General features: G+C 48.1%; 1 protein-coding gene across 2 annotated transcripts in view; it reads left to right on the top strand.

Annotated features, from left to right (window-relative positions):
- AFMID (arylformamidase) overlaps positions 1-22,711 on the top strand; it is a 142,252-nt gene that overhangs the window by 12,940 nt on the left and 106,601 nt on the right. For both annotated transcript variants that reach the window (XM_086949464.1, XM_086949463.1), the window contains exon 2: positions 16,356-16,446. In XM_086949464.1, coding sequence (XP_086805590.1) covers positions 16,356-16,446 — 91 coding nt within the window. The remainder of the gene's footprint in view (positions 1-16,355; positions 16,447-22,711) is intronic.

Below are 22,711 nucleotides of genomic sequence, written 5' to 3'. Positions count from 1 at the left end.
TCTTGACCGGGCGATTGCGCTGTTCAAATACATGGATATCATTCGTAAGGCCCAGATGCAGTTTGGTGGTTTTGCATGGCTAAGCTATGATGAGGAGTTTCGGGCCCGTGTCAGCGCCGATCCGGAAAAGAGCTGGGGGGCGGTGGATCAGGAGCTTTGGATACAGTGGATGGCGTCTTCTCACTCGTCTGCCTCTACACATACGGCCAGCGGTTTACCGGTGTTGTATCGGTCTTTTCCGACGCGTCCCGCCCAGGGCGGGGCGGGGGGCGGAACTGTGCCCAGCACCATTGTGTCCAGACAGCCGCCCAAACCGGGAGGGGCCACCGCGGGGGTGTGTTGGAGCTACAGTCGGGGTTTCTGCTCAAGGTACCCGTGCAAGTTCAAACACGAGTGTTCTAAGTGCGGAGGGAAGCACCCCATTACTCAGTGCCTCTCGCTCGCCACCCCTTCTGAACAGTGGCGGAACGCCAGGGGACGGGGGCAGCCTGGCCCGAAGGGCGCCTACTCCGGTTAAGGTGGAGGCTATGGCCCCGTGGCTCGCGTGCTATCCTGACCGCGAGGCCGCGGCGCGGCTCTTTTGGGGATTCACCGAAGGCTTTCGGGTAGGTTATCAGGGCCCCAGGGAGCGGCGGTGGGCCGAAAATTTGAGGTCGGCGAAGGAGTTGCCGGGTGTGGTGGCTGCGAAGTTGGAGAGAGAGGTGTCGGAGGGGAGAGTTGCGGGCCGTTTGTTGCCTGGCCGCTGCCGGACCTGATCGTTTCCCCGCTGGGGGTGGTGCCGAAGAAGGAGGAGGGGGAGTTCAGGATGATCCACCACTTGTCCTGGCCGGAGGGGAGGTCGGTGAATGACTTCATTGCAGAGGAGGACTCGAGGGTGCTGTATGCGTCGGTGGACGATGCGGTCCGGATGGTGCGTTCGTGTGGTCCCGGGGCGGAGCTGGCGAAGTGTGACATCAAGTCGGCTTTCCGGCTCTTGCCGATTCACCCGGCGGATTTTGGGCTCTTGGGCATGCAGTTCGGGGGTGCCATCTATGTCGACAAAGTCCTTCCCATGGGTTGTGCCATCTCCTGTGCGTTGTTTGAGCTGTTTAGCACGTTTCTGCAGTGGGTCATGGTGCGGGTGAGCGGGTGCCGCGAGGTCACTCACTACCTGGACGACTTCCTTTTCCTGGGCAAGGCGGGGTCGGGGGATTGCGGCAGGGCTCTGTCGCGTTTCCAGGCCTTGGCTGTGCAATTTGGAGTGCCTCTCGCGCCTGAGAAGACGGCTGGTCCCAGCTGTTGCCTCACGTTTTTGGGGATCGAACTGGACTCAGTGGAATGGTTGGCGCGCCTGCCTGCGACTAAGGTGAAGGAGATTCTGGCGTGTCTGGAGTGGGCTGTGGGGGAACGGCGGATTCCTTTGCAGGCGGTTCAGAGGCTGCTGGGTTTCCTTAACTTCGCATGCAGGGTGGTGCGGGCGGGGCGCACGTTCTGTCGGCGGCTCGGCATGGCCATGTCGGGGGCAGTGCTTCCGCATCACCGGGTGAGGATCTCGCTGGGGGTGTGGACGGATTTGAGGACTTGGATCACGTTCCTGCAGGATTTCCACGGGGTGCCTTTGGAGTTTGATGAGGAGAGGGCGGTGTGGCAATGCCAGATTTTCTCTGACGCGGCTGGGTCAGCGGGTTTTGGAGTCTTTTGGGATGGTCGGTGGTGTGCGGAGAGCTGGCCGGCCTCCTGGATCAAGCAAGGCAGGAGCATTGCCTTTCTGGAGTTCTTCCCTTTGCTGGTGGCTCTGGTGGTGTGGGGGGATGACTTTCGGGACAGGACAGTGCTCTTTCACGTTGACAACATGACGGTGGTGGACCTGGTGAATAACCAAAGGGCGAGGGACCTGCGAGTGCTGCGGCTGTTGCGAAGATTCATGTTGGCGTGTCTGCAGTTGAATGTGGTTTTTCGAGCCAAGCATGTCCCTGGGGCGAATAATGACATTGCGGATGCTTTGTCTCGTTCGCAGTGGCAACGGTTCCGACATCTGGCGCCGGGAGCGGACGCCTGCAAGACCGAGCTGCCGGCCGGCATCTGGGCCTTGGGGGAGTGAGGATGATTGGTCTGGTGGAGGGTTCGTTGGCTCCGTCCACGAGGAGGACATATCGACTGGCATGGTCTGAATTTAGTTCTTTTATGGGCTGGATGGTGGATGGTGTGGTGAGTGGGGAGTCGGAGGTGCTGGAGGGTGTGAGGGGCTACGTGCTTTCTTGTATGGACCGTGGCCTGACTGCTGCTACGATTTCTGGAAAATTGGCGGGCATTTCCTTTTATTGTGTTTTGTTTCTGGGTTTCGATCCCACCAAGGACGTGGTGCTGGCTCGCATGTTGCGGGGGTGGGGCCGGGAGAAGGGCGCTGGGAGGAGGCGCCTGCGGGAGGCTGTGACGTTTGACCTGTTGGTCCGGCTGGTTGGGGTGTTACCGGAGTGTTGCTATGACGGGCCGAGGTGGGCCTGTTTCGCCTGTGCATGGTGTGGATGTTTTTTGGGGCGTTTCGGGTGTCTGAGTTGCTGGGCACAAGGCGGGGGGCCGGGCGCTTGTGTGAAGATGTGCGGGTTGATGCGGGGCGTTTGGGGATATGGCTGGGCCGCTCGAAGACTGATCAAGTGGGACGTGGTGCGTGGGTGTGGCTGAATGAATCTGGAGGGGCGGTTTGCCCGGTGCGGGAATGGCGCTCCTTCTGCGGGGCGGGGAGCCCGCGGGGGGGTGAGATTTTTCGTCATGCTTCTGGTGCGAGAGTGTCGGCTGGCCAGTTGCTGGCGGTGTTGCGGATGGCGTTGGGACGCCTGGGGATTGATGGGGCTGGTTTCGGTACTCATTCTTTCCGTATTGGGGCTGCGACTGCGGCAGCCCGGCTGGGTTGGTCCTGGGACAGGATCAGGAGTATTGGTCGTTGGAAGTCGCGCTGTTGCGAGCGGTATGTGAGGAAGTAGTGGGGGTCCCAGGCAGGTTTGTTGGTGTTGCACTGTTTGTTTGCCTGTTCTAACATCTTTTTTCTTCGTAGGTTGCGTGGGTGGCCCGGGTGGTAAGACGGTGACGTGGATCGTTGGGCACTCATTTGTGCACTGGGCATCCAAGTACGCTGACCAGCAGGTTTACGGCCGTAACCTGGGACTGAAAGGACAATTGCACGAGGTGAAATGGTGGGGAAAGAGCGGAATGCGATGGGGGGCACTACTGCCCTGGCTCGCGAAGATGGTCCCACAGAGGGGATGCCCGGATTTGTTGATCATTCATTTGGGCGAGAACGACCTGGTGCAATTGTCTGGACTGGCTCTGTTGCAGCTCATGCAGAGGGACTTGGATGTGTTAAAGTCAAGGATGGCGGGGGCCTGCATTGCCTGGACGGAGCTGGTCCCCCGGAAAGTTTGGAGGGGGGCCATGAAACACGGAGCTATTGAAAAAGCCCGGAGGAAACTGAACCGGGCAATGAGACTGTACTGTGTGGACAGGGGGGTGAAAGTCATTTCGCATCCTGGGATTCGACTGGAGGAGCCTTTAGCTTTTAGGGAGGACGGTGTGCATCTGTCTCGCCTGGGGAATGCGTGGTATATGATGGAGCTGAGGAATGTGGTGAGCAAGTTGTGGAACAAGTCGATCTGGTGCCGGAGGGAGTGACTTGGCAGTGACGGACGGATGGCCCCTTGGTGGGGGGGGTGGGGCAGTGTACCGCCCTACAGGGGGTCCACTGGGTGGCAGGTTTCGAAGGGATAGGGGGTCAAGAGCGGGCATACCCATCCCTTGGGGGGGGACTTGGCGCAGGACGGATCGAAGTTTGGTTGGAAGTTTGCAATGACTGGGGGCTGGAACGGTGATTGACGGACAAGAGAGGGTGTTTGGAGCCGCTAGGGCTCAGTGATGACATGGATGAATGAAACGAATGGGGGGGATGTATGAGTGGGGAGTTTGCGGTTATTGTTATTGTTGATTATTGTTATGCGCAGTTCTGGTCTAATAAATGGCCTTTTACGCTTAAAACTGCGTGGTCTGTTTATTGCGCGATGCCGGGCCCCGGGGAGAGCAGAGTCGCAGACTAGTCTTTCCCCGGGGTCTTTCGCGCAGGGGATAGTCCAGGCAGGGGAAGGGGAGGAGTTGGGGGTAGGTACTTAAGCGCGGGGGAGGAAGGGATCTTCCTCTTTTCTGCGCCTGGCACCATCGGGAGGGAGCTCGAAAGGCCGCCCACCCACCCGGCAATTGGAGGTGGTTCTTGGGACGGTCTGTTGCGTTGCCAGTTTAGGCCAGAGCTGCGGTAGGCAGGTTTCGAAGGGATAGGGGGTCAAGAGCGGGCATACCCATCCCTTGGGGGGGGACTTGGCGCAGGACGGATCGAAGTTTGGTTGGAAGTTTGCAATGACTGGGGGCTGGAACGGTGATTGACGGACAAGAGAGGGTGTTTGGAGCCGCTAGGGCTCAGTGATGACATGGATGAATGAAACGAATGGGGGGGGATGTATGAGTGGGGAGTTTGCGGTTATTGTTATTGTTGATTATTGTTATGCGCAGTTCTGGTCTAATAAATGGCCTTTTACGCTTAAAACTGCGTGGTCTGTTTATTGCGCGAGGAAGCATGCAGCGCCAGAAGCCACTAGATGGCGCCATGTACTAGCGCTGCCTCGATGTGTGTCACGGAACATTGTTTGCGGTTTTCTTTTAAGAGAAGCACATGGGCCTGAGATTGGCCCCGTATGACTTAAATGACCCATGCCCAACAAAAGCAGCAGACAGACAATCTGCTCCTTTTTTCAGTCATATGATAAATAAAAATCCCTTACAGAAAAAAACCTGACAATCCCCAATTACCAAAACCAGGATTGTGTCATTCTCATCATAGCATATAGGTCACATCCACCAATTGGACATGAATCTTCACATCTACACTACACATATGATTTCCATGCAAGCTTACTAGTCTGCATGCTTGCCCCTATGAGCCCCCTCAATGAGCCGGTAGGCGGAGGTGGGGAGCAGCCTAACGCATGAAATAATAAAAGGAATCTTGTTTTCCCCAGGGCCGCTTGCTTACTTAAATTGAATTGTAGGCGAATTTGCGAGGACGGGAGTGGCACCCAGCAGCTAGAATAGTCTTCTATAACAGCAGCACTGGGCCATGTCTGGTCAGGGTCCGAATCTGTCTTTAAAGATTAGGGAGCCCTGTCACAATGTAGGAAGGTACTTGGAATCAACGACTCAACAAATTGCAGACAGGTCAGGCCCTTTCATTTGTTTTAGCAATTTCTGAAAGTTGATAATCTTTGCGGCTGACATTCCTTTCATCATCTCAACCTCCGCATAGGGCGAGCCCTGCTGTAGAAACCACAGTATTTAAAGATGGGAAGCTGCTCAATATTCACCTGATCCAAGGGGAAATAGGTTTTCTTGACTTTCTTCCTCCCATACACCATTATTTTTGTCTTCGTGGCATTGATAGGGATCTTGTTTTCATTGCAGTAGAGAGACAAGGCATTCAACGATCTTAGCAGCCCAACAACGGTGAGATAAAAAAAGATAGTATCGTCGGCATATTGCAAACATTGTAGATGAAAACCAGCACATTTGGGTGAAAATACATTCACACCAGGTAGCGCGTTGTTTAGGCCGGCCAAATACAGAATATATAATAGAGGACCCAATATGCATATCTTTTTCCACCCTTGATTAGTACTGATGTTTTCCGTCACTCTGTTGGAGGAGACCTTGACTCTCACTAAGGTTTTAAGGTATAGGATCATGATGGCTCACAACAATGTGGCCGGGATGGCTCAGCTGTGGAGCTTCCACCAAAGCCTCAATCCCTCTACTTTATTAAAGGCGGTGGTGTTATCAATTAAGGCTGCATATAGTGTTGGTGCTTGTTTTTTATTAGCTGCTCTAATCCGGGAAAGAGAGAATCACCCGGTTATCCTCTGTGCTACAGCCTTTTCTGAAACCCTAATTGTGTGAGCTGTAGCCCATTCTTCAAGCTCTAAATTGAGTGCTTTTGTGTAGCATTTCCCATCTACATCAAGCAGGGCTATTAGTCTGAAGTCTGCTGGCTGGTTAGTTGGACCTTTCTTGTGTATTGGGGCACTCAAGAAATTATTGCCTTCCACCAAAACAACGTGCCAAGTTGCTTACAAAAAATGTAAGGCTGAGATCCGCAGATGACGATCGACAGGAACTATCAGCAAAAGCCCATGCAAATCTGTGCATTGCCATCTATCAGTCCAACAGGAGGGCCGCCCATCTATCTTGCCCTGTGAGACTTCAGCTATAAAAAGACCTAATCAGGCTAAAACGCTGCATTATATCCCTAAAAGCCAATAAATATGGACAACTGAACAGGACAGAGGCCCTGAACTGCAGACTTTGTAATACAAACTTGAATAATTATTGCATGTAGTTTGCGTGAGTAATATGTATTTCAGGGATTAGGCAATGCCAAAAGGCAGTAGCAACATGTTTAAGCGGGACAAGTGCTCAGCTAACCGCAAGATTTTTGATATTCTTGAAGGATGCCCTCAAAATTATGAACAAGAATGCTTCGACAGCAGTTAACCTTTAATGTTCTGGGTTCTCCCATAGGGCACACTGCACCTTTAAAAATCTTTTTTTTAAAAATACTTTTTGCACTTTCAACAGTATTTAGCTTGTTATCGGGAATTCCGATTAAGAAAAAAAGGGGAAGGCCTAACGTGATAGCCCTAGCCAGCACAATGCACTTAACGCTCTTACAATATAAAGAGTTACTAGCCCCTTTTTTCCCCATTGAATCAATTTTTATATATAGCGTTTACCATGTCTTAATTCAAGAACGAATTTTGTTTAACCTTGCTCATTTTGTACATTGAATCAACTTTTAGATAAAGTATTTATCATGTTTCAATGTAAGAATGAAGACTGTGTGACAGTTCGAGCCAGCCCAATGCACTTTACGCACTTACAACAAACAGAGCTACTGGTCCCTTTTTGCGCATGGGACTATTTTTTAAATGCAGTGTTTATTATCCGCCATATTCATGAAAATCGGCATTTGCGATTCTGAAATAGCGAAAAAAAGCGAATCGCTATTCAGAAATCGCAAATCCGAATTCATGAATAATTGTGATAAAAAAAAGTGATTCGCACGCGATCGCAAAATCCGTTAGCGATGACCGAAAATCGCAGAATAATCGCTATTTCCGGCTACCCGCGCCTGGACTGCGAGCTCGCAAATAGCGATATCGCTATTTGCGATATCGCTATTTGCGAGATCGCAAACTCGCGAGATCGGGAAAACGGGAAGTCGCATTTCGAGCCCAGTGATGACATCACAACCAGGAAGCTGCCGGTTCCCACCACCATTTTCCACATTGAGGCAGAGAGAGAGGGAGCATATTGGAGAGCTGCAGCTTATCTTGAAAATTACACTCATCCACAACCCTATACCATGGCTGAGGAACCTGCACCTGGCACCAGCAGCTCGTCTGGGCGCAAGAGAAAATTGAAGTTCTCTGAGCAGGAGCTGGAACACCTAATTGAGGGGGTTGTGGCCAACCATGACCGACTGTTTGGCGCAAATTCTCGGAGGGTCCCTGAGCAGGAGAAGCGGCGCATCTGGCAGGGGATAGCCTCGGCAGTGAACTCCGTGGGAGTGGCGGCCAGGTCCCTGGAGGAATTAAAAAAGCGGTGGTACGACCTCCGAGGCCGTGCCAAGGAGAAGGTGGCGGCGCGCCTTGGGGAGTCCTCGGGCACTGGAGGAGGAGGACCAACTGTACCACCCAACACTCCCATGGAGGACCAGGTCGAGAACACCCTGGAGAAGGAGGCCTGTGTCGGTTTTACTACACTGGACTCATCCCGCACCACCCAAGACACCCAAGGTAAGTGGCATGCGACTGCGACCCTGCCCCCTATGGATGTCCATGACCAAATAGGCACCCCCAATGTCCCATAGGCATGCCATAGTTGCACATCAAGGAATGTCCTGAAGCATTGTGGGAGATGTAGTCTGGCCACAATGTTGTAGTACCACAATGCAGCCAGACAGGTCCCAAAGCACACAAAGCCACTGCCATTCAGGGAATGTCACCCAGCATGCATGTAGCAACTGCACGTCTGCCAGATACATGCAACTAATGATCCACCACTTACCCCCACAAGTGGCGATACCAGCGACAGCGATAGGCTGGAGATCGATGAGGGCGTCCCGGAGGTGGAGGTGCCAACACCAACCCAGGCACCAGCCCCTGCCGCTGCATCTACACCAGCAGCAAGTACCATCCGCAGCGTCCCCCCTGCAACTGGTGCAGCACCCACATCTGCTGGCATGCCAGCCCCATTGTGCCTCCTGCCACCGCTGCTCCTCCCACAGCCGCAGCCAGGGCAGTCACTCCTGTGCCCCCTGTATCGACTACAACAGGCGCACCAGCAGTCACACCCCCTGCGTCTGGCGCACCTGCAACACCGGCGGTCATACCCCCAGCAGCTGTCGCCTCTACATCCGGGGCTGCGCCAGTGTCCACCCAGCGGGCAGCCTCACACTCAGGCCAGCAGGGCAGGCGTGGCAGGTCACGCCGGCACTCCACAGCAGCTAGCAGGCGGGCCAATGCTCAGGGACTGGCGCGGCTCAGCGTCGAGAGACGCCTGCTCCGCATTCACCAGCGCCAGGCTCAGCAGCAGGGGGCTATACAGCTGCAACTGCACATGATAGGGCGCAATGTGGCCACTGTAGCAGGCCACATGGAAGTCATGAGGGCAGAAATGGCAGGTGTGGGAGAAGGACTGGTCCGCATGGCTGCAGCCTTGGAGGCCAACACCGCGGCCATGCCGAGAGAGCGCAGTGGAACACGCCGGCGCCACCGCCAACTGATGACCCGGCTTGACACTAACAGCAGGGCAAGTTACGTGTCAGCGAATGCTGCATCTCTGTTGGCGCGGTGCGCCCTGACCCACCAGCACCAAATCATACAGTGCAGCGAGGACATGACAAGGGTGCTGGAGACCCTCACCACGGCAGTCATTGCTCTTCACACTCCAGCTATTCCATCTGTTGTGGGGGGTGATGATGCGAGTGAGGGGGCGTCCAGCGTCAGCTCTCAATCTGCCTCACAGGCCCCACCACACACCAGCAGCACCATGCCCCCCCCATTGCCTGAAGCCCCGGAGGAGGATGCCCCTCAGAGGCGCTATGGCGGAACGCGCACTAGGCGCTCCTAGAGAACTGCAGTTTATCTATGGCACAGGCTGAGGTTAAGCCTGCCATGTACTGATGCACAGCAGTATGGCGTAATACTGTTTGTTGGACTTATTTAGACAGGAACCTTATTTTTATTTTTGTGAATTTAACAAATACATTTCTTTTGCTACACACATTAGCGTTGTGTCATCATTACATTTTGCATGCATTGTTGATTTGTGGGGTGATGGAAGTGGTTGTACTAGAAACTGTTCACTGTGATGTGGTTGCGACGTCTGTGCCCTTCTGCTGGGTTCTCCCCATGTGCATGGCGCGCTTGTGCAGGTGGCCGGTTGTACCCCTCAGATTCACTGCCAGAGATGTCAACAGGTATCCGGCGTTTGGTTGCAATGTTATGTAGTATTGCGCAGACAGCCACAATGCGGCAGCACTTTTCTGGACTGTAATACATGGCCCCACCTGTCTTGTGCAGTATGCGGAACCTGCTCTTGAGCAGGCCAAATGTCCTTTCTATGCAATTCCTTGTCCGTATGTGTGCAATATTGTAGCGCCGTTGCTGGGGTGTAGCAGGGTTGAGGTATGGGGTCAGGAGGTATTCACGGAGGGCGTAGCCACTGTCACCTGAATGAGAGGAGCAGATGGTGATTGCCTGTGCTGCGCTGTTACATCTTAGCAATGTGACATTTACAACAAAGTGTACTTACCAAGTAGGTGTCCTTCCCCAAACTCTCCCCTGACCAGTCGTGTGTGGAGGCCGCTGTGCCGGAAAATGAAGGAGTCATGGGTACTCCCTGGGTACTGTGCGACAATGTCAGTGATGTATGTCTTAGCATTGCAGACCATCTGGATGTTGAGGGAGTGGTAGGACTTTCTATTGCGGAACATATACTCCATGCCAGCTGGTGGGCAGATGGCGACGTGGGTACAGTCTATACATCCGAGCACATGTGGAAAATGGGCTACATTGTAGAATTGTAGCTTGGTCATGTCCAATTCCTGTTGGCTGGCGGGGAATTTGATGTGACGGTGTAGCTGGGTGAGCATGGCGTCAACAAAAGTGTGGAGGCAGCGTGACATGGTGGGCTGGGATATCCCCCCAGCAGCCGCTACTATCCCCTGGAAACTCCCGGAGGCCAGGAGGTGCAGGCTACACAATACCTGCACATGTGTAGGCACAGCATTGGTACGGCTTGTTGGGTGCTGCATCAGGGGGTCAAGGTCCTGTATTAGCTGCATTATCATTTCCCCATTCAGCCTGTATTTAGCATATATCTGCTCTCTGGTTTGGCCCAGCAGGGTGACCCGCTGGCGGAATATCCTGTCCTGGATCCTGCGTCTCCTCCGTGCTAATCGCTCTAGCCTGCGACGCCTCACCACCATGTACATTCCTGGCATTGTGGGACTCCTAATGCTGCTGCTGATGATGGTCCTTATGTGTGATTGGTCAGGCCAGTACCTGTTGGTGATAGGACAACGGTTTTTTGAAAGTTTTTTTTCCATGGCTTTCATGGTTACCACCTGCTTTGAGTTGTCCTTATTTTGCGCGGTGCAAATAGCGATTTTGGGTTTTTTCGCTAATTGCGATTTTTCTTGAATACCGATTGCGATTCTATAGCGAATTCGCAATTTATTTCGCAGAATCCGTGGTTTCTCGCATTTTCCGAATCGCTAATGCTCACCTGCCGGGATTCTGCGAATATAATAGCGAATTCGCTATTCTGTGTTTGCGATTTCGCTATTTTGATGTTGAATGCCGATTACGGAAATTGCGCCCGCAATTGCATTTTCGCAGCGATTGCGGGCGCAATTTTACTTCATGAATCAGGCTGTAAGTCTCTACTCAAGAACAAATTTTGTTTAGCATGCTCATTTTACACATTGAACAAACTTTTAGATGAAATGTTTATTATGCCTCAATTTAAGAACGAAGCCACATTATGAAGCTCCTGCAAGCGTTATGCACGTTATGCTTTTAAATTACGAATATTTTTTGACTTTTTCTACATAATGAATTAATGTCTGAAAAAGTGTTTATCAAGTCTCATTTCAATTATGAAGCTTGTGTGTACCCCGTTTCATTTGTGCCAAAATTGTTAATGTTTTATTTAACTAAAAAATAAAAAGTACCGTGCCTTGCTACACAGTATGACCTTCAAGCTTAAAAAAACACCTGTTATGGCTAGACCATGAAACAAATGTGCTCAATTCAACTCTTCCAAACCAACAATACCCTTCGCTGTCATCTACTCATCCCGAGGGCCTGAATCAGACCCTGCAGCGGCAGGAGGAACTCATCAGTCACAATCAAGTAATAAAGCTACCCCACTCCCACCCTGGTTCAGACCAGACTATAATCACTGATCTAACCCGCAGCCCCCTGCAGCTTTCACCATTCAAGGAAGTTAGCCATACCTATTCTCAGTTACTATCTGCCCAGATCCCAATCCCTCGTCTTAGCCTTTAAAACTCCATCCACTGATGGTATGTGGGTTTGTTGTGAGTTGAATATGTGGTGCTATGCATTGAGTGGATATGTACTGTGTAGAGATCAGCTGTGGGATTAGCCTGTGGTATTACATCTGGATTGACTCTTAAATTAGTGTGGGCAGGTTGTGGTCGAGTTACAGTTGTGGGAGTGGCATTTGTGAGCTCCGTGATACTTGGCTGTTGTTTGGACTAAGGATGGAGGTGGACCATCTGTGTGGTTTCAGTGTGCTGTTATAGTGGGGTCCCAGAAATCACCCATGTAATAGGTTGGCTGTTGTTTCTGTGAATCACATGGGTTTTGTGGGGAATATGGGTTTAGTAATGGTTGAGGATGATCTAATTGTAAATTTAGTTTGGTTCATGTGTAGTTTGGGTGTTGAGTGTGGGGGGTGGGGCCTTTGTGTGGTTTGATGTGAAGTAAGTTTGGACTGGTATTAGTCGTGGTAGGATAAGGATAGCTGGTGTATGAGGGAGTAGTTTGTAGGACTTCCTGTTCCACCCATTCAGTAAGCTCTGTAATTATCATGTAGCAGGTTCGTTGTGGACTGGGTCTTGGTTGAGTATGGGTTGGTGTTAGAAATGGGATTTCTGGTTGGATAAGGAAGAACCCGCCTCTCTAGTCAGGGTAAACTAGATACACAACTGCCATAACCTGTGCTCACACTCTGGTAGCTTGGTGCAGAGCACGCAGGCTTATCTAAAGAGGCAATGTGTAAAGTATGTCTGCAACACACACACACACACACACACACACACACACACACACACACACACACACACACACACACACACACACACACACACACACACACACACACACACACACACACACACACACACACACACACACACACTAACACAATAAATACAGCTCAAAAACACTTCACACAGGTTTATGAAAAATAGTTTTTGTATTATCAGTAAATCAAGACCAAATCGATAAAAATCTGATAGGTACTTTTCAAGTTAATCTGGTTCAAAGTATCACATTAAGGGCAAGATTCCCAGTCAGTCTGGTAAAAAATATGCTAGAAGCACTTATGATCAAGTGGTGACTGATGTGTACTATTTCCTCGCTGTTGTAGGAAAAACAGAGCTTATCATGGTACTCGGAATATGGTTTTAAACAAGTCCCACGGGACCGGACGGGTCCAACAAAGATGGGCTGCCTGTTAGGCCACAGCTCGGTGTCTGGAACCTCAGGGGCCCGTCTCCAAATAACAGTGCCTTTCTGTCCGGAGTCGCGGGAGACAGGTGTGGGATTGTCTTTGCTAGGTTAAGGCAGTTGTGGTTTTCCTCCGGATTCACAGAAGCAGTGACCGGAGTAGGAAGCCTGTGTGCGTTGAGCGTCGATGATCCCTGCGCCTCTGGTCATGCCCCTGGTCACCAGGGCAATGCGTCTTAATGAAGCCACAGTGGAAGGCCCTCCGGCGGGGTCTGAAATTGGCAAGCACAGTTGCTGGAAGTTACAGTGCAAGTCGGACTAACTGAAGGACTGATTCTAGGCAAAATAAAAGTGGCCTCTTCCGCACCCAAGCAGTGCGCTAGACGATGAGTACAGTAAGTGAGTGACCGATCATGCTGCGCTTCTTCTCAGAGCTCCACCACTGGACTCACGGCGGTGCTGCAATCTTTGATGACCCTGAGACTTCAATGAATATGGGGCAAGTTGACAAGCCCTTGGAGAACACTGGGCGGTAGTCACAAGGCAGAGGCAGCAGGCCAAAACATCAAGGTAGGTTGTAGAGTGGCAGTTCCTCCTGCAGCTCAACAAGCAGTAGGCCAAAACAGCAAAGCAGTTAGCAAAGTGGCAGTCCCTCCTGGCAGCACAGCAGTCTTTCTGGCAATGTGCAGGTGTATAGCCCGCGATGTCTGGTTACAAGTCCAAAAGTGTCTGATTAGATGGGGTCAGAGACCCAGTACTTATACCCAAAAGTGCCTTCAAAAGAACTCTGAAATGCACAGGGCCCCTGTCAGCTTGGTCCTGTCTGCCAGCCTAGCTATAGGGTGTAAATAAGTCAATAAGTCATTTGTGTGGAGACAGGACACTACCTATTCAAGTGAAGCGTTACCTCCTCCCCCCTCCTGCCCAGGGTGACCCATAAGTATGCAGATGAATGTACATGCAGTTGAGTGTCCTGTGCCCTTCAAAAGAATTCTGAAGTGCACAGGTCACCTTTCAGCCCTGTCCTGTCTGCCAACCTAGCTATGGGGGGTAAATAAGCCCTTTGTGTGGAGGCAGGACACTACCTATTCATGTGAAGTGTTACCTCCTCTCCTCCCTCCTGCTGAGGGTGACCCATAAGTATGCAGATGAATGTATATGCAGTTGAGTGTCCTGTGTTGTGGCTGCCTAGAGGGAATGCACAAATGTAGGTGTCCCCCAGAACAGCCGTGTATTGGAGAAAGGCTGTCAGGCACACAGAGCAGTAGGAGAAATGTCCACTTTCTAAAAGTGGCATTCCAAGATACAATAGAAGTCATCTGGCCTCGTTAGAAGTCAGTGAGGCTAGAGAATCTTCGTATTAAGGACGAGGATTACCATACCTGAAGTGCATTTATCTTCAAGAAATCATGCCATAAAAAAGTCAAGGACTGCACTCCAGTCAATCCGACTATGGGCACTAGACCAGCAGTTACAGCACTTCCTTAACATATGATGGCGTGAAGGGTAGCACCCCGCATCTTGGACCCTGTCAACACTGACTGAAGTTGGAGCCATTTTTGGTATTTTTTTGAGTGTGTCCTACATATGTATAGATTCTGCCCTGAGAAAGACTTTAGCTAATTTTATCCAGGCCCCACAAGAAGGTCAAAACGCGTCGGCGTACACAGATATGTGGCCAGGAAACTTTCAAACCCTAGTAAGATGAGACAAGTAACACAAAAGAGTGTCAAGGAGAGTATTGATACCTCCACGACCCTAACAACGAACTCCGACCACTAAGGGCCACATGGCACCTTTGGGACCTATACACTGAGGGCGAAAGAAGGTCTTTAATCAATGGAAATGCATAACTTTCAGTGGTTATTATTGCTGGACACTTTTTCATAAAGAACATGCCTATAAATATATGAAAATATATGTTGGACATTTATAACATGTTTAGTCATTATTTCTTATTATGTATTAATGTCCCATTGTATGTATGTAAAAAGCTTTGGGGGCGTCATCTTTATGTATATGTGCCAAAAGTGAGTATTGTGCATTGTCACACATTATATAATGCATATGTGGTGGTGTTTAAAGTGAAGACACCAATTTAAGTAAAAAATATTTTTCATATATACCAAGGCTCTTTTTCATCAAGTTGTTGGCCTATCAATTTGTATAAAACATATGTATGAATGTGAGCTGTGTGAACCAAAATGTAATATAAGTACAGGTAGCTTTTATTGGCTCATACAGATACGGATTATCGACGTATTCTGATACTAGAGAGAAAATATGATTTGTAGTGTAGGGGGTAAATATATTTTCAGTACACTTTCTAAAAAGTGGCTTTTCTAAAACAGTATAGTTAAATCCAACCTCACCAGTAAGCAGGATTTATCAATACCATTCCAAACATATGAAATTTATAAAAACTATTCCTCTGGGATCAGAAATTACAGTTTAAAGGAGTATTAAGGAATTTCCAATGCTACGCTATGAGAGGGGTAGGCCTCACAGTAGAGAAAAACGATTAGGCTGTTTGTCCACTACCAAGACATGCAAACGGCACCAGTATATGTCCTATATTTTACTTACATAGCACCCTGCCCTTAGGGCTACCTAGGGCCTACATTAGGGGAGACTTATATGTAATAAAAGGGAAGTTTAAGGCTTGGCAAGTAGATTGAAATGCCAAGTCGAAGTGGCAGTAAACTGCACAGACACTGCAATGGCAGGCCTGAGACAGATTTGAAAGGCTGCCTCTGCGGGTGGCACAATAAGTGCTGCAGCCCACTAGTAGCATTTAATCTATTGGCCCTGAGTATATGGTATACCACTTTACAAGGCACTTACTAGTAAATTAAAAATGTCTATCAGGTATACAACAATTACACATGTGTATGGAAGAAGCACATCCACTTTAGCACTGATTGGCATTGGTAAAGTACTCAAAGTCGCCAACAAAAACAAGGTCAGAAAAAGAGGAGGAGGAAGGTAAAACGTTTGGGGTAACTCTACAGAAAGCGCCATTTTCTACTGTTGGATTATGAAAAGAAGTGTGCACAGCGTGTGTTGAGTATTGCTTCTAACATGATTGAATTGGCTAAGTGCCAGCACTTGTGTGGGTTCACTGTGCTATTACATAGGGTTCCAAAATGCCACTGTGCTTAATAGGTGCCTTCATTTTACACTCATCTACATTGTGCTGAATTTGTCATGGCCTGCATTCAGCCAAGGTTTGCCATGATCATTGTGGGGCGAGTGTGTGCACTGTGGGCTTAAAGTGGACTTAGGTTTGATCTGAGTTGGATTTTTGCTGGATCTGGGGTTGAAGAAGGTTGGTTGAGGGATGGGTGTGGATTGAGTTTAGGCTGTATGGGTTTAGCAGCGATTCATTGTAGATGGGTTTGGTGATAGTTTGATGTGGGTTGGTTGATGATTGGGAGCGGGCAGAGTGTGTTACACTATATTCCCAGAAATCAGTGTCCACACACCTATTCAGTTTGTGCTGAATGTTTCATTCTCTTGTAGGTTCTTGAGGAGCAGTACTCCCCCAGCTGCTGGTCTCTTCGCATGGACAGAGATGCAGTAATCGAAGCCCATGTAAGGGAGATGACTGAAGGTAAGGGCACTGCATCTCTGTTATTCCCCAAAACTAGCCTCATAAAACTCATTACTCACTATTTATCATGTGCATATTCCATTAGAGTTTCACTCTTCCCTCATTCAGTGTCTTTTACACAATCAAGGAGTTTTGTCCATAACCTATCAATTAACCATACACTTTGATGGCATCTAAATCATTCCACAAATCGGAAGTCATCCATTTCAGAAGAGTCTCACCTATTCTACTGCATTGACCATATACTTGATGTAAGGGGTCTCATACGCTTCAACAAAGTCTCACTAATTCCTCATTGGTGATGTCACACACTTCACTGGCAGCTGAACCTAACGTGGCGTTTGTTGTCTCATTGAATGCCAAGTCCTTTCAGCTCGATCACAGTTTCTTGTGGAGTTTCTTATCGCACCTCAGCCAGAAGCTTAAACACACGTCTGCAGTCACAAAGGATGATCTCCTTGGAGTCAGACTTTTCTTGCTATGAAAAAGATGGTCTCTAGCTGCTCCTGAAAACAAAGATTTGGAGCATTATTATAAATGCTCCCCAAGGGGTTTAATTTAGTGGGATGGGGACAAAGAAAAAGAATAGTTCCCCACCTAGAAAAACATTTATATACAAAATATGCATAGTGAAATGTCAACAGGATCGTGTTGCTTTATTAGCAATGCAGTTACATGGCAGCTATAAAGCTATGTGTCCGTTGCACCTTTAGTTTTATAAAATGCTGTGTTTACTATGATCCCATACTAAGCAGATTTGTTTTTGCGAGGGAGACTGCTCTGCCCAATCATACTTTGTCATTTGTGTTGAAGACAGTTTCTGCAAAGTAAGTATTTTTTTCTTTTTTTGCTCGATATATACTACGTGCTTTTCGTGTTAATGTCTTTCGGGATTTATATATGCTACTTTACAGCGGCTTTCATAAGGACAGGCCAGACCCATTTGTTTCTAACATTTTTGCTCTTGGGTAGAGCTTTGGCGGAGGGCCCTGCAAACATTCTGTTCGAGCTTATGTTTTGAAGCCTTAAAATTTTGCGATATGGAACCTTGGGTTTGTACTGATGTATGGTCAGAGAGCAGGCTAGTTCTCATCTTTTGTTTCACGCTTTAAGTTTTCCTTCCAGTTATTCGGGTCATTTGATACTACAAGGATATTAAATGTTAGAAGTTTGGGTGAGTGCTCAATTCATGAAATGTAAATTAATGAAATGATATGAAACCCATTGACCTGAAAAAATAGAACATTGATTCTGTTCTACGCCTTATGAAATAGCCCAATTAAAAGTCCCCCTAAAATGAGAGAGTTGGAGATCTCCATCATACCATTGAGAAAAAAGTTAATGGAACTAAAATATTGTCTCAAATTCATTTATTGTATATTATTTTCATACAAGCTCATGCTCACAGGGAACATGCAAAGGAAGTACTAAAGTTACTTCATGTTTGAAATTGTATTTCTTTAAAGACACATATTTGAGGAAATAAACATTGCACAAAACATTAAATACATATAAGAAACAGACGAGAAGTGTGTACATTGTACTAAAACAGTACAGTTTGATGTGTTTTGCATGTCCTCTAAATGGTAAACAGGCATGGGATCTTACTGCATATGAAACTGGTACACAGACTTTTTCTTTGGTCCAGTTAATGCACTAATCTAGGATCCGCATTGAGGCCTAGGCCTGCCCTGTCCTTGATGATTGGGACGTCAAGAACCGATTGTGTGACTTGAAGGGTGCAACAAGCATGCCCTATATCCTGACATTGGACTACTGTCCCTGTCCTGGGTTGTTGGCATAAAATGGTGGTGGCAGCATACATGCTTATGTAGATTGTGGTACTGAACACACCTTTCTCCTGGTTCATATTGAGTGCAGTGGTTACTGGCCTCACTTGTCTACAGTTCCGCTTATATATGTCACCCGGGTCCTGTGCAACCGTGAATAGCGCACCACCAGTCACCATGCCAAATTGTACGTCATCGAACAGGTAGCACAAGGCTTCAAGTGAGAGACTGTGTCTTGGATTCAAAACGATAATCCTACATGTAGGGAGATTAACAACTGCCAGCATTAACTCTTTTTGCTCAAGATAGATAACAATCTGACCTCCAGGTGACCGAGCAGATTTGCTACTCGGCCAAGCCTAATTGTGAAGTTACACCTGTGATTGATTTATGTCTATGATCTTTTTCTTGCTACTAGATCATTGTAGTTCGTGTGAGAACTGTAGAGCCGGGCTGGGACCCTTTGGATCTAAATGCTTTAACCTTGTTGTTGAATCTTCCATTACTGTGTGCAGTATTTTGTTATGTTGTGTCATTAAAGTGTGTCTCTTTTATCTAAGACGAGCACTGGGCTTTACAATGTGTTACTGTGTTTTTTGGTTGACTGTTGAGTTGTGAGTCTCTACCCCCACACTACCTTCCTGAGAAACCTTTGTTTGCTCTCTTTTGTTACCCTGAGAATCAAGTGCAGAAGGGATGTACTTGGCCGAGTTTCCACAGCCAAAGTAGGAAGGACCCCAGGACATAAAAGAAAACGACCTCTACCGCCATGGTTGTGTCCGGTAGTCCCTGTGCACCCGTTTAACAGGATCGGACAACTTTATACATGCATGTATGATTTTGAAAATTTTTCATAGGTTAATTGAGGATCCTCACAAATTTATTTTTTCTTACATTGAAACAGAACATTCTGTTCTTAATGGAAAACTATGCATTTATCCTGGAACGCTGATAACTCCATTTGGACAGTTCCTTACAGCCTCATACACACACACACACAAACAACCATGATATTTTAATATCCTGCCTTTCGTTTTGTGCCACCTCCCTACATAGTTTGTTGATCCTTATAGCCACCTGGCTCTGTTAATTGTTGTTGCTCCTGTCACTTTTTCCCGACTTGTGTTTCCTTCCTAACCTGTTTGTTGGTGGTGTATTCCTGGCCTATTTTTAGATCGTGACTATTATATCCCGCAGGGATAACTAGACGAGAGTATAGTGGGCAAACCAAGCTCTGAAACCATTGCGGATTTTGTACAGTTCATGTGGTGCACTCGTGCGAAACGCGCGTCCACATCAAACCTATCAGCCTCCCTCCCACAGGCATCTGAAGCTTCCCCAGCGTGCGCTCGGCCTCAGGCATTCACCCCAGCGCGCGCTCGGCCTCACTTCTCCTTCCCCCTAATTCACCCGTGCAGTTTCACTTTCACGGCCGCGAGGCTGTGCTCTCACTTCAAAGGAATGCGCCCCGCCCGCAATGCCGAGAGCATTTCCCGGCCGCTTTTAATTTCATTCCCCAAGCCGCATCTTGTTCCTCGCTCACTCAATGGTGAACGTGCCGTTGCGTCTCTCTTGCCCCATCCTGATTTCCGTGTCATAAAGTAAGTGCCTTTAACTTGTTTTTTTTAAATTTTGGATCCATTTCACTCCAGTCTCTTGCCCCCTCGTTCACTATCCCTCCTACATTTCCCCATTCCACCCTATCTCTGCCTTCCCCATCTCCCATCCAATCCTCTTTCTCACCCACCTGATTTTCTTCTCCTTAAGCCCCGCCCACGTTTCTTCCGCCCCTCTCTCTCCTCCTCCCTACCTCGCCACCCCGTTACTCCCCCGCCCCTCTTTCTTTCTATTGGCATTTCCCCCAATAGCTTTTTAGTGGCAGGCTGTTGTATCTTATGCCGCTTTTACTTTGCCAATCCGCCAGGCTCCGGTTTTGGTTCGTGGTTTCTAAACGTTTAAAATGCTTTTGTTTTACCAGCAGCAGCTTTTGTCGCAAATTCACTCATGCTACTGCTCTTGCCAAAACAACTAACAATAACATTACGGTTGGCAATACCTCGCCACCCCGTTACTCCCCCGCCCCTCTTTCTTTCTATCAGCATTTCCCCCAATAGCTTTTTAGTGTCAGGCTGTTGTATCTTATGCCGCTTTTACTTTGCCAATCCACCAGGCTCCGGTTTTGGTTCGTGGTTTCTAAACATTTAAAATGCTTTTGTTTTACCAGCAGCAGCTTTTGTCGCAAATTCACTCATGCTACTGCTCTTGCCAAAACAACTAACAATAACATTACGGTTCGCAATACCTCGCCACCCCGTTACTCCCCCGCCCCTCTTTCTTTCTATCAGCATTTCCCCCAATAGCTTTTTAGTGTCAGGCTGTTGTATCTTATGCCGCTTTTACTTTGCCAATCCACCAGGCTCCGGTTTTGGTTCGTGGTTTCTAAACGTTTAAAATGCTTTTGTTTTACCAGCAGCAGATTTTGTCACAAGTTCACTCATGCTACTGCTCTTGTTTTAGAATTGAAGATGTTGGGTTTACTTTTTGTGAGAGTCATGGAGTGGTGGTAAATGTAAGAACTTTTGGCCGGGCTATATGACTGTTGACTTGTATGGCAAAGAAGTGATCTTTGGACAAGACTTCTAGGTTGTCACACATTTCCAGGAAGCTTCTAGAGGAGGCAACAGACTTATTCTCCAACGAGACTTTGAAGTCCTAAGTTACTAGGAGGATGTTGTGGTGAAGGGCAGGCATCTGAAGCTTCCCCCAGCGTGCGCTCGGCCTCAGGCATTCAAGCGTGAAGCTTCCCCAGCGCGCGCTCTGCCCCACTTCTCCTCCCCCTAATTCACCCCTGCTGTTGCTTCCCGGCCACTTTAATTTCATTATTCCCTTGTTTTTGGCACCACACAAATCTCAATATTCAATGACCTGGTGATTAGTAATGTTTGTTCCTGTTACAACCAAACTATATTTACATTTTGCCATTAGGTATATAAAACCACAAACATCTTAAAAACTTAAAGGCAAGCAAGACTAGTGTTGTATAGACTAACGTTGGTTGCTGCCCACAGCCGTATTTCACTTTAGCTCTAGCTCATTATGCCGAGAGCTTCACTTCAAAGGAATGCGCCACCCGCCCCTACAATGCCGGGAGCATTTCCCGGACGCTTTTAATTTAATTTCGCTGCCGCTTTTCATTTTATTTCGCGGCCGTGGTTTAATTCATTTTGTTTCTTATTTTCTCCAATATGTTCTTCAATATATCATTCCCTTGTTTTTGGCACCACACAAATCTCAATATTCAATGACCTGGTGATTATTATTGTTTGTTCCTGTTACAACCAAACTATATTTACATTTTGCCATTAGGTATATAAAACCACAAACATCTTAAAAACTTAAAGGCAAGCAGGATGAGTGTTGTATAGACTAACGGTCTAGCAGTTTATTTTAAGGCCCATATGTCAACTCATACATCAAGTGTATATCGTGTTGTGTGACTAATGGCATTCTGGGACCCCCTCCGTTATATGACTCACTAATGTGGTCTGATCTGTCGGAGGCTCCCTCTGTTGGCTGAAATGACACGTCACCACTACAGCACCACTCAGCACCACCACAGCACCACCACAGCACCACTCAGCACCACCACAGCATCACTCAGCACCACAACAGCACCACTCAGCACCACAACAGCATCACTCAGCACCACCACAGCACCACTCAGCACCACCACAGCACCACTCAGCACCACCACAGTACCACTCAGCATCACCACAGCACCACTCAGCACCACCACAGCATCATTCAGCACCAGCACAGCATCACTCAGCACCACCACAGCACCACTCAGCACCACCACAGCATCAATCAGCACCACCATAGCACCACTCAGCACCACACAGCATCATTCAGCACCACCACAGCACCACCAGTGCTATTTAAGCTAGTTTAAGCTATTGCCATTATAAACTACAATCACTTTTATTTAAGTATTAATTATTTTAAAAAATTAAAATCCATTGTTATTTGTAATATCAATACATCTAAGTCACGTAAATACAAAACATGTTGCATTACAAATGCTATAGGTGTCACATTTGCGAAAGTTATAACTATTGGCATTGTAAATGACAAAGCTATTAATTTAGCTATTTTCAAAACCAACACATAAATAAAAAAATTGTCATTTACGAGACCAATAGCTCAAACGTTCCTAATGCGCGACCTATTGCATTGCAAATGCTTGTTTTTGTTAGTTTGTGCGGCAACTCTGCTCTTTGTTGTGTTAACGTCCGCTGCCTCGTCCTGGAGTACTACTCTATCACCTGATGTATCATTCCACCTCCTACAGAGTTTGAATTTCCATGCATGACAGATTATTTTACATCTCAAAAGTATACTGAATCATCACATATGAAATGTTTTCTCTCATTTATGTATATCAGACAGAAAGCAATTGTTTTTTGTCACTGCTG

Source organism: Lissotriton vulgaris, unplaced genomic scaffold (genome assembly GCF_964263255.1).
Source record: "Lissotriton vulgaris unplaced genomic scaffold, aLisVul1.2 SCAFFOLD_2294, whole genome shotgun sequence".
Lineage (NCBI taxonomy): Eukaryota > Metazoa > Chordata > Amphibia > Caudata > Salamandridae > Lissotriton > Lissotriton vulgaris.
The sequence above is the reverse complement of the archived record's forward strand: the minus strand, read 5'-3'. Positions and strand labels throughout refer to the sequence as shown.